We start from the raw sequence: 11,702 nt of genomic DNA on the forward strand, positions 1-11,702 counted from the left end.
TACCAAGGCGCCTGAAATATGTTATTGATTCTAAAGAGAAATTCAACTGCTTTTTTCAGTCGAACTACTGGTTAATCATATTATGCGTGGCCCACCTGAGCTTAATTTTCTTATAAGACCTTGAGCGTCATGTGCTGTTTTGTATCATGTGTTCAGTAGTAGTGGTTGATTTTATTCTGATTTGATACTCATTCCTTTAGGATCAGATTCACATGGCTTCATCTTCAAAGTGCTTATTTTTCTTCTTTGATCAACTTCCACTTCAGTTTGCTATTAATATTCACCTGGGACTTGTTCCCATGGTACTTACTGCTAAAGGAACTCAAACGGTCCATTCCCCAGTTGGCAAAGACTGCTGCTTTGATCTTCCTCAATGTAGGGCTCCTTCAAGGAGATTTCAGAACTGGCCAATGCAGACACCAAAGCTGACGACCCCCCCTATAAACAAACAAAAGTGGCACATGGATGAGGAAATACTTTAAAGGGACAAGATAGAGAGAACATAATGCAACTTACTCAACTGTACCACATCCTAGCTTTGTAAGGCTAAGCAAATTAGTTTATCTCTACAAGCTTGTTCCCTCCTCTGTAAAATGGATATGATACAATCATATCTACCTTCTAGAGTTGTTGAAGATTAAATATCAAAATCCACATAGATAATGTACCATAGTGCCAGGCCCATAGTAAGCCCCCTACAAAGGCTACATATCTCTAATAAACAACAACTGATTTTCTCTGCCAGGCCTCACTTTTCTCCTTAGCCCTCCTTCCTTTGGGAAACTGACTCTCCCACATTTCATATGGCTTTCGTGGGGTTGCAAATCCCCATACTCCACCCCCCAGCCCCACAGCAGCTAAAGCAACCAGATCTGTTCTTACCGAAAGCTGAATCTTGAGTAAGGTATCCAAGGAGAGAGGGCAGATTAGAGCTCATCCACTAGCCAAAGAATCTGGTCCAAGAGATCTGGCTCTTGAGATTCCCATCCCCAAGGGTAGCCCAATGGTTTAGGTTTGTTTGTTTGTTTTTTCTCATTTCTCTATCTTTCCAGTAATACTTTAATCTGAATGAACGTCTATTACTAGAAAACTAAGGAATCCTATCTATTACAACATACATTTTGTTCACTAATTTATTCTTTGAACAGCTATTTAATAGGTATGTACTATATATAAAGTTATCTTTTTGAAGACATAAATGAACTCATATTTCACACTAAGCCATGAAAACATCCCCCCTCCCTCTGTACTCCCATATCTTTTTATCTATCTTATTTTGGGCATTTTTCACATTCCACTTTGTGAGAATCACTTCTGAATGCATATTTTCCCCATTTCTAGACTAAATGAAAGCAGGGACTACATCAAATACAAATTTGTATGTCTTAAAGTACTAAGCACAGTGCCAAGAGGAAAGAACTCAATAACACAAATGTAATAGACAAATAACTGTTAATTCTACAAAAAGGTTAGTTCATCTTTAGTTCTCCTGCAGTGACTTCTTGCACCTGATAGTTTTAGCTTGGGGAATAATTCATCGTTAACTATATGGGACACTCACATAAAACTGTCAATGAACTTGTCTTTTCCAGGATGAACTGGAGTAGTTATCCCTCTGCTCTGGTCCCAGGAAAATGAGTTTGAAGAAAAGTGCGCTTAGTAAGGGGTATTATGCACTCAATAATGAAATAATGGGCAACATTTACTGAATATTTCTCATATGCCAGGTACTGTGGTATCACTGTATGTGGATTGCCTCTGAATCCTTACAACCTTCTGAAGCATGTTGCTTTTTTAAGAACGGAAAGGAACCTCTGAAAGACTGTCACTTGCACAATATCTTACAGTTAGTGAACAGCAGCGTCACTTCAACAGAGGTTAGTAGAGATGGTCAAGTAAAGGATGTATACAGTCTCAAACACTCCACGTTGTAAGCGCAATATTGCAATAAGCAGGATCTTCTTTTTTCCTCTTTCTTCACACAAGAGACATTTCTGACGCTAATGTGGAACTAGCATCCATCCATGAAAGGATGGATGCTAGTTCCACATTAACATCTGCCAAATTCCAAGAAGTTACTGGGAGGAGGAGGGAAGGAACGTGAAGAGCATTCGATGTGGTGCGGAGGACAGGCGCAGGCTTGGGAGTTTTGCGGACAAGATTCGAAACCTCACTTCGTTCCTTATTAACCGTGTGATCTCGGGCAAGTCATTCTACTGGAGCCTCAGACCACCTCACCTCTAAAACAGACCCGAAATATCTACTTGGAAGGCCTACTTGAAAACAAGGGGTAACGTCAACCAGGGTCTGCTAAGAGCGGGATTTCGTGTTCCCTTGCAGCAGAGACAGGAATAGCCAGGCTGGGACCCAGCGGCGCCGCCCAGGGGGCGGGGCGCGTCAGCCCGCGGAGGGGCGGGGCCTCAGGGCTCAGGCCCGCCCCACGCTGCCCTCCCCCACAGCGCGGCGTGGCCCGCCCCCTCGCCCCCCTCGCCCCCCTCGCCCCCCTCGCCGCCGACGCCGCCGGGGCCCGCAGTCCGCCCCCAACCCCGCCGCACCTCACGATCCCCGCCTCCCCCTTGTCCCGAGACAGGGGCTCACGCCCCGCCGCCGCCCGCCCTGCAGCGCCTCGTGCCTCACCTCACTTCGCTCCCCTCCTCCGCGCCAAGGAAACGCCAGCGGCGCGCGCGCCCTGGGCTTGCGTGCTCGCTCTCGCGCGGCGCAGGCGCGAGCGGGCCGCGCGCTCGCCGCCTCCGCCCAGTCCCCGCCCCGTCCCCGCCCCGGCCGTCGCGGCCTCGCCGCGTGCTGCGCATCCACGGCCGCCCCTCCCTCTGTCCCCGACCCGGCCCTAGCCGTGCGCTAGCGTCTGGCCTCTGGCAGAGGCCTTGGAGGCTGGGCCCTTGTGCAGCTTGTCTGAGTTTTGAGTCGGACGAGTAATCATTTTTCCCTGGGGGCGCGTTGCTGGTTGCCGCAGGCTTGCCGGTGCGTGGTGCCGTTTGAGCCGCTCTAGAGTGCGGTGAGCTGGAGCGGGCCGGTACTGCCCCGCTTTTGTGTTTTCTAACATTCCCACCCCTCACCTCTGTTGCAGCCTCGAACAAAATCGAGGCTAAGGGACTGGGCCCAAGGACGGCGAGCGGTGGTCGCCTTTCGGAGCCGGGTCTTGCAATGCTGCTCTTGGATTAACCAGACTTCCTGAATGGTTTAAGGGTTCACAGGGTACGTTTGATTCAGATGCTTCTGGAACGTCGAAATTATCTTCTTTGGAAAGAACCATCCCCTCTTTGGGCTTCAGGGGCCCAGATTGAGGCGCAATGATGAGAGGATGTGGTGGTCCACTCTGATGTCAATCTTGAGGGCTAGGTATGTCCCAACATCTCTTGTTACTACTAACTATTATAATAGCTGCCATTTGTCGAGTATTTTCTGCATGCCAGGCATTGTACAAAGGGGGTTACATACGTGGTCCCGTTTCATCTTCAAAAACAACCTCATGGGGGTAGACACTAATTATTATCGTCCCCATTTTCCAGGTGAAAACCTTTAGACTCTGCCTTGTGAACAACTTGGGATCACACTGCTAGACCGTGTTGGGGAAGGGGATTCAAACAGCAGTTTAGCTTAACCATCATGCTAATACATCTATTTAGAAGTCTTTCTTTCATAAATTTGCCCAACCTCTTATAGAATTCATTTACACTTTATGCCTGTGAGGCCTCTTTACTCATTTTTTAGTATCTGAGTCATACAGGTTCATACTAAAAAAAAAAAAAAAAAAGGTTAGAATATTTGCATGAGCAAAAATAATGTGAAAACCAGCTCCCACCATGATAATTAACATTTTGCTATACATTCTTCTAGATATTTTTCTATGCTTCATGTCAATACATTTAGAGTAGTTTTACATTTGATGTATTCTGAAAATCTATTCATTTATCAAATATTTGATGAGAAGAGTGTTCTAGGTGCTGGGAATTAAGCTGTGAATAAAACAAAGTCTGTCTCATAATAAGGGGGGAGATTGACATTAAGCAATACACATAATATATTACTAAATAATAGCTAATGCCCAGTAATGTGGCAAGCTTTAAAAAAAATTAGGAGAAAGGGGATGCTTTATTAGATGGGGTAGACAAGGAAGTCCTCTTAACTGTAAGCAGAAATCTAATCATTAAATGAGGGAGGCAACTGTATGGATTTCTAGAGAGAAACTGTTCCAGGAGAAAAGAAATGGCAATTAAAATAGCCCTGACTGCTTGGCATGTTGGAGAAGAAGCAAGGAGAGCAGTGAGGCTGGAGCACAGCAAATTAAACCAATTAGTTGGGTAACAGGCAGAAGCCAGACTGTATATCTGGTAAGCCATGTGGGACTTTAGATTTTATTAGAATGTGATAGAATACCATGGAAGGATTGAGAACAAAGGAATAATCAGATTTGTTTTAAAAGGATCACTCTGGCAGTTGTGAGGAGAATAGATAGTAGAAACATAAAAATTGGCCTTTAAATCATTAATCGTCCAGCAGTCGTTCAACAGGTGGTTTATGAACAATGATGTTTCAGCTACACCTTTACAACACCTTCACCTCCACAAACAGAAAATGGGTTCAAACCTTTAGGACTTACCTTCATGTCTTTCTCATCTAAACTGAAAGTTTTTGAGTCTGGCTAGGGCATTTATCCAGATCTGGACGTCACGACTGTCAACAAACTGAATATGAGTCATCAATGTTGTACTGTTGTGGAAAAACAGCCCCACATAATACTGGGATCTATTCATTAAAAACACAGCGTTCAAGCACCTGGAAATTACCCTTCCTCTTCAATTGATGTTAGGCCCTCATTAGAATTCTAAGCCCCAATTTAGTCATTCATTGTGCTTAAGAAAGATGTGGAGAAATGAAAATGCACCTCGAGGGTAAGGGTAACAGTGATTAAGGCAGTGTTTTTCTGGGGTTTTGCCTTCAGCAATGTGGTGACATCAGGCAAATTTGGAGGAGGAATGAAAGGTCTGTCTCAGGTGTCTGTTTTGCAATCTGAGTGGAAATGACATAAATGAATTTAGAGCTCAGAGGAGAAGCCAGGGCTAAAATGCTATAACCATATTAGAATTGTTTCTTTGGATGTGTGTCTTCTTTGTAACCTCAGTGCCCAGAAGTGCATCCTGGACAAATATTTGCAAAATGAGCAGGTAAAGGCAAAGGTATGGATGAAGTCACTCAGGCAAGGAAAAGAGAAGATGTCCAGGCTCTGTAATGTGGCTGCCATTGCTTGTCTTCAAATATCCCCACAGGCTCCCCTTCAGCTGCTTAGCTGCTGAAGTGCAGTTTCTGAGCCTTCTTCCCAGTGGAAATGACTATCTGCCATTTCTAGTTACTTGCTATGTCCTGAGTACTGAAAGACTTTATAAACTTTACCTCATCTAATATTTATTTTTCCTGTATCTGAAGTGGCTCTTTGTAGTTTGGTATACAAGTACTTTTAAATTAAAAAAAATTTTTTTAATTAATTTATTTTTAAATTAATTTAATTTTGGCTGCGTTGGGTCTTCATTGCTGTGTGCGGGCTTTCTCTAGTTGCGGCGAGTGGCGCCTAGTCTTCCTTGTGCGCGGGCTTCTTGTTGCGGTGGCTTCTCTTGTTGTGGAGCATGGGCTCTAGGCATGTGGGCTTCAGTAGTTGTGGCACGTGGGCTCAGTAGTTGTGGCTCGCGGGCTCAGTAGTTGTGGCTCGCGGGCTCTAGAGCGCAGGCTCAGTAGTTGTGGTGCACGGGCTTAGTTGCTTCACGACATGTGGGATCTTCCTGGACCAGGAAATCGAACCCATGTCCCCTGCATTGGCAGGCGGATTCTTAACCACTGTGCCACCAGGGAAGCCCCTTGGTATACAAATAGATAAAAACAAAAAGTCTAAAAGTCTAGCCACGCCTTCTAGGTTTCAGCTTCCTCCCCTTTAAACTCTAAGATAACCGCAGTCAATGTACATTAGCCAGAGATTTATGTCTGGGAGCGGAGCCCTTTGCTTTGCCAATTGCAGGGTCTCTTAAAGGCAAGGAGTTTCCTGTGATGCACTCAGTAGAGAGGGCTTCATGCCACAAAAGGCCTGAGCCTCAAGGATTGCAGCTCTTAGGGTTCAGCCCTTTGAGTTCACACACTAAGGCACTTTCACAGAAGCCCTGGGTCCACCATGGCCCAGCTCTGGACTGGTTCCAGCCTCCTCAGCCTCTGTTGCTGTCTCTTGCACTCAGAAGCATTGCCATCCTCTTGTCCCCATTTGTTCCCCACCCCCCGCATATCTTTCTCCTTTTGTGGCCACCCTAGTCAAAGGAGATAGGAAATCAATCCTTTTCTTTCCAGGAGTTTCCTAGATTGCTCTTTTAACTTGAGCAACCTCAACCATGACCAGTCTGCAGAGGAAGGGTTGAAGTACTCTTGCTAAGCTACTTAAAGAAATGTAAGGTCTACATATAGCTACTTCACACAGTGGCTTGACTGGAGTGCTTCTGCATAAGTAAGAGGGCCCTAAACATCTCAAAGATGAACAAGAGGGGGAAAAATTCTGCTAAAGGACCTTACTGCATCCCATTTTACAGATAAGGAAAAACGAGGCTCCGAGAGGTAAAACCACTTGTCCTAAGTCATTCAGTTACTAGGTAGCACAGCCAGAATTAAAGTCAGGTCTGTCCAAATGTAACTAATAAACTCCCTCTGGCTATTCAAAGTGAAAAGTTAGCAAGTATTAGGATTTTCATAACGCCATGGCCATTATGCCAAATTGTCATGAATCCAGCCCTTTGCTACCCATCACCTCTGCCTCTTCCTCACCTTACTGACTTTTTTCTTTTTGGCTGCTCCGCGTGGCTTGTGGAATCTTAGTTCCCCAACCAGGGATCAAACCCGAGCCCCGGCAGTGAGAGTGCCGAGTCCTAACCACTGGACTGCCAGAGAATAAATACCCTCACCGACTTCTTTTTTTTTTTTTTTTTTTTTTGCGGTACGCGGGCCTCTCACCGCTGCGGACTCTCCCGTTGCGGAGCACAGGCTCTGGACGCGCAGGCTCAGCGGCCATGGCTCACGGGCCCAGCCGCTCCGCGTCATGTGGGATCCTCCCGGACCGGGGCACGAACTCGTGTCCCCTGCATCGGCAGGCGGACTCTCAACCACTGCGCCACCAGGGAAGCCCTCACTGACTTCTTTTTGATCTCCACAAAGTGCAGGATGTCTGTCTGTTGAAACAGCAGGCTTGGGGTAGAATCTAAAAGTTAGGTGAACCAGGAATGTATTGTTGCTGAGTGACTCCTGTTTATCAGGAAAATTTTAAATGCCTGCTAGGCAGCCTGGCTGCATGCTCTTCAGCCTGATGAACCAGGCCTCCACCTTCTGACCTTCAAAACAGGCTCCTAAAGTATTTTGCATCATTTGATGACAGGCAGTCTATACTCTTGCAACCAAGAAGTGCCTAGTAAGTGTTTGAAATACGAATTGTAAGAAACCTGGCCCAGTTTAATATAATTGAAAAAGCATGTACTTTGAAGCCTTTCCTGAATTTGAATCCTAACTACCTTCAAGAATTTAGCAAACTATTATCTCTCTGTGTCTCTTTTCTCCTCATACATAAAATGAAAATAATAATACCTAATTTATAAGAGTTTTATAAGGATATGATGATGTATGTGTAGTACCTAGTTCATGGTGGGAGTCAAATAAATTATAATTGTAGTTTTAATTTTAATTCTAGAAGTGCTTCAGAGTATGACCTTGGGGCTTGCTTAGAAGTGTTCTAGGCTAGGTTGGCCAGTGCTCAACATTGGAATATTTTCATTATTTTAACCAAGAACTATCTACTGGAAACCTGGAGGCTTCCAAAACACCAAATTAAACAGAATTTTCTTTTGCTACCTGCTTCTTTAGCACCTTCCTCACTATACAAAACTAAAGAGAGTGTACATTTTCTCACAGGTCATAGGGCAAATGCACAGTGGCAATCAAGGATGAATAATCCAGGCTTATGTCAAACGCAGGACACGCTCAGGAGCTCGGTCTCATTTAATTGATGTCAGTGGTGAACAGACTTATGCATTATGAGCAATTAACTGTAAGACTGTTCTATAGAGTGCTATTGTAATCAAATAAAACTTACAAGGTTAAGCGGATGCATATTTAATGATATATGTAATTGTTATTGTGCTGCATGATAATCAGGCCTTAAATGTTAAGCTGTTTACATAAATGGCTGTGACTGGTTATTTTTACACAGCCAAACACATTTTTTAGTGTTTACTCACTTTACTAATTTTCTGGAATCTATAATCATGCAAAGGACAGCAGTTTTCTCTGAAGCCCTTTACTATTTAATCATGCGCTCACACACACATGAACACACTCTTCAAAATGACACAGCAGTGTTCTCTCCCAACTTGGCACTAAAAACAGCTACTGTGCAAGGCTCTCTGTGTACACTTTCTCATTTTAGTCCTTAACAATCCCTCAAGGGAGGTGTTGTGACTCCCATTTTACTAATGCAGAAATTGACGCTCAGAGAGCGTAAGCAGGCAGCATGGTAGTCATTCAAACTTCTACCCCCAACCTCTAAACTTTATACGACCTCAGAAGGTCATGGATCCCAGCAGAGATATGTCAAGTTTTTTTAGGAAATAGAATGGCTCCTGAGAAATACAGAGTATGCGTACACATCCAAAGGAAGAATGAGGGAGGGGTTAGTTAGTAATGGAAGAGCTGAAGCCTGTTGAAGCTGACTTTCTTGTGCCCATTCAAGGAAGAGAGGCTCGGCCAATGAATTTCAAGCACAGTCGCTCCAGTATTGGCTATTATAGAGATACTATATCAATCTAATGCCACTGGATATTTGAATTTTAGAACTAACTCCACTTATTCTAATTCCTTAAGAAAGAATCATATAGAGATTAAACTAGTGTTTCTCAACCTTTTTTTTTTTTATCATTATTGCCAGCCCTAAAGAGCCTTTTTAGACATTTTTTTTTTTCTTAATTTGCTTTCCCAGATGAAGTTTTAAGACCACAGATATGCTAGCTGTATATCTGTTTATGTACTGTATGTATATCTGTACTTTTTACATAAAAAGTAAGATTGTTTTTGCTCCTCAAGAATAAGGTTTTTTTTTTTTCCTCCTTCATTGAGAGCGCACAGGTTAAACAATGATGCAGGAGTAATGCAACTTCCTATATAGGCCTACCTTTAGGTTCGGGATAGTTGTACAGAAGACAGTGTTTCTGTACATGTGACTATTGTATTTCTCGTTATAAATAAGTTGATAATTTTACGTATGAGCGTGGCTAGTATGAATCTGCTCCTAAATAATGGGACCATTCTCTATGCGTGGAAAATTTGGGTTTCTAAGCTTGTAAAACAGCCTGAGAGGTCTTCTGACAGACAGCCTGCTAGCCTTCCACAAGTCAACCTACAGAGCAAACTTTTTATTTGAAACTTCTAGAGCATTCTTATGTGTTTATTCCTTCATTCCATAAATATTGAGTCCTACTGTAGGCCGGGGTAGTAGGGATTCAACGACTAATCAAATAGTCTCTGCCCTCAAAAAGAAGCTCAGTGACTAGCTGGGGAGACAGATGGGCCTGCAGATAATTACGATACAAGGCAATATGTGCTGTAACCGAGGTGTGCTAGGTACACTGTGGGCTCCAAGAAGAGACTGGCCAATTCTAGGGAGAATAAAGGGGTAGGTCTCTGGGAAGTGATGAGTTAAGTCTTGAAGAAGAGTGGGAAGGAAATTCCAAACAGAGCGATCAAATTATTCAAAGGTCAGAAGCATGAGATAGCATGCAGTTTGGTCTGTGTGACTGGAGTACAGAGAGCAAGAAAGGAGGGCCACTGTCCATGAAGCTACAAGGTACACAGAGGTCAGACCATAGTGGGCTTTGCACGTTACTCCAGAGGCCATGGAGAGCCAGTGAGGCATTTTGAGCTGGGGAGTGGTGATATCACTAATCTGGTTTTAGACCTATCTCTGGCAGTGATGTGGACTAATAAGTGGCAAAAGGGAAGGCCAGGAGTTTCAGAAGTCCAAGTAAGAGATGATGAAGGCTTGAGCTAACATGGTTGGAATGGGGAATGAGGAAAAATAAATGGATTTAAGGTGTTTAAGAAGTAATTGGGGGGAAATCCCTGACGGTCCACAGTGGTTAGGGCTCCACACTCTCACTGCTGAGGGCCTGGGTTCGATCCCTGGTTGGGGAACTAAAATCCCACAAGCCACGTGGTGTGGCCAAAAAAAAAAGTAATTGGGGAAGGGGAGTAACTAAGGTGGTAGAATTAAAGATGGTTCTCAATGTCCAGCTTGGTTGACTGGGTAGATGATGGTGTCACCAAGACAGGGACCATAGGGCTAAGAGCAGACATAAAGTAGAAAAGAACAGGAATAAAGACACAGACCTACTTGAGAATGGACTTGAGGATATGGGGAGGGGGAAGGGTAAGCTGTGACAAAGCGAAAGAGAGGCATGGACATATATACAGTACCAAACGTAAGGTAGATAGATAGTGGGAAGCAGCCACAGAGCACAGGGAGATCAGCTCGGTGCTTTGTGACCGCCTGGAGGGGTGGGATAGGGAGGGTGGGAGGGAGGGAGACGCAAGAGGAAAGGGATGGGGGAACAGATGTATATGTATGACTAATTCACTTTGTTATAAAGCAGAAACTAATAAAAAAATAATTAAAAAGAAAAGAAAAGAGCAAGTTTTGTTCTGGATACGTGGAGTTTGAGATGTCTGCAGATTGTACAGGTGACATTCCCTAGGCAGATTCAAAAGCTAAAGGAGAGGTCTGGGACAGAGACACAGATTAGGAAGTCAGCGCAAATCTGGGAATTTTGAAACTGTGGGAGAGGATGAGATTGCCTGAGCTCATTGAATGGAAAAATAAAAGAAAAGTGAAGAGTGGAAACTTGGATGACAACAACAGGTAAGATACAGAGGAAGACCCCATGGTCCAGAAAGGGAGAAGTAGATTGAAGAGATAGAAGTGTTAGTAAAGATGAGGGTGGGCAGTAGTCAACAGAGCATTGAGACCCTATAGGCCCTAAATAACTGAAAATATAGTGCTTCGCATGTAATTTAAAATAAAAATATTGGGAGTTCCCTGGCAGTCCAGTGGTTAGGACTTGGTGCTTTCACTGCTGTGGCCCCGGGTTCAATCCCTGGTCGGGGAACTAAGATCCCGCAAGCCGAGTGGCATGGCCAAAATAAATAAATAAATCTTTAAAAAAATAAAAATATTATAAGCTATAAAATATGTGTAAGGGAAGTCCAACAAAGTTCTGATTTTTCTGTGGTGGCCTCTTTGATTATATCTTCTTTATTATCATTATTTTGGTGCCCCTGATTGCTAGTGCCCTAAGTACATGTTTATTCACCTACTCAGTAATCTAACAATATAGCACTGAGAGTACATCAAGGAAAATGGATTAGTCAACAGTGCCAAGTACTACAGAGAAGTCAAAGATAAAGGTTAAAAAGTGCTCATTGGAAAAAAGAAAAAGTACCAATTACTCTAGCATTTGGATAGACTTACATACTAGTGGAAGAGGAGCGAAAGTTCAGAAGTAAACCAAAATACATATAAGAGTTAGTGTATGATGAAGATGGACTACTCAATAAATGGTGTGGACAATTGGATAACCATCTGGGGAAAAAATAAATGTCGGTCTATGTCTCACACC

General features: G+C 43.7%; 1 protein-coding gene across 2 annotated transcripts in view; it reads right to left on the reverse strand.

Moving 5' to 3' along the window:
• The window catches only part of TADA2A (transcriptional adaptor 2A), a 47,667-nt gene extending 44,973 nt beyond the window's left edge, over positions 1–2,694 (reverse strand). For both annotated transcript variants that reach the window (XM_060082223.1, XM_060082222.1), the window contains exons 1-2: positions 2,638–2,694; positions 311–438 (exon numbers count right to left, since the gene is read on the reverse strand). In XM_060082223.1, the coding sequence (XP_059938206.1) occupies positions 311–335 (25 nt within the window). In that variant the 5' untranslated portion in view covers positions 336–438; positions 2,638–2,694. The remainder of the gene's footprint in view (positions 1–310; positions 439–2,637) is intronic.
• Positions 2,695–11,702: the final 9,008 nt, after the last annotated feature.

The sequence above is a fragment of the Mesoplodon densirostris genome, chromosome 18 (assembly GCF_025265405.1).
Source record: "Mesoplodon densirostris isolate mMesDen1 chromosome 18, mMesDen1 primary haplotype, whole genome shotgun sequence".
NCBI classification, from domain to species: Eukaryota; Metazoa; Chordata; class Mammalia; order Artiodactyla; family Ziphiidae; genus Mesoplodon; species Mesoplodon densirostris.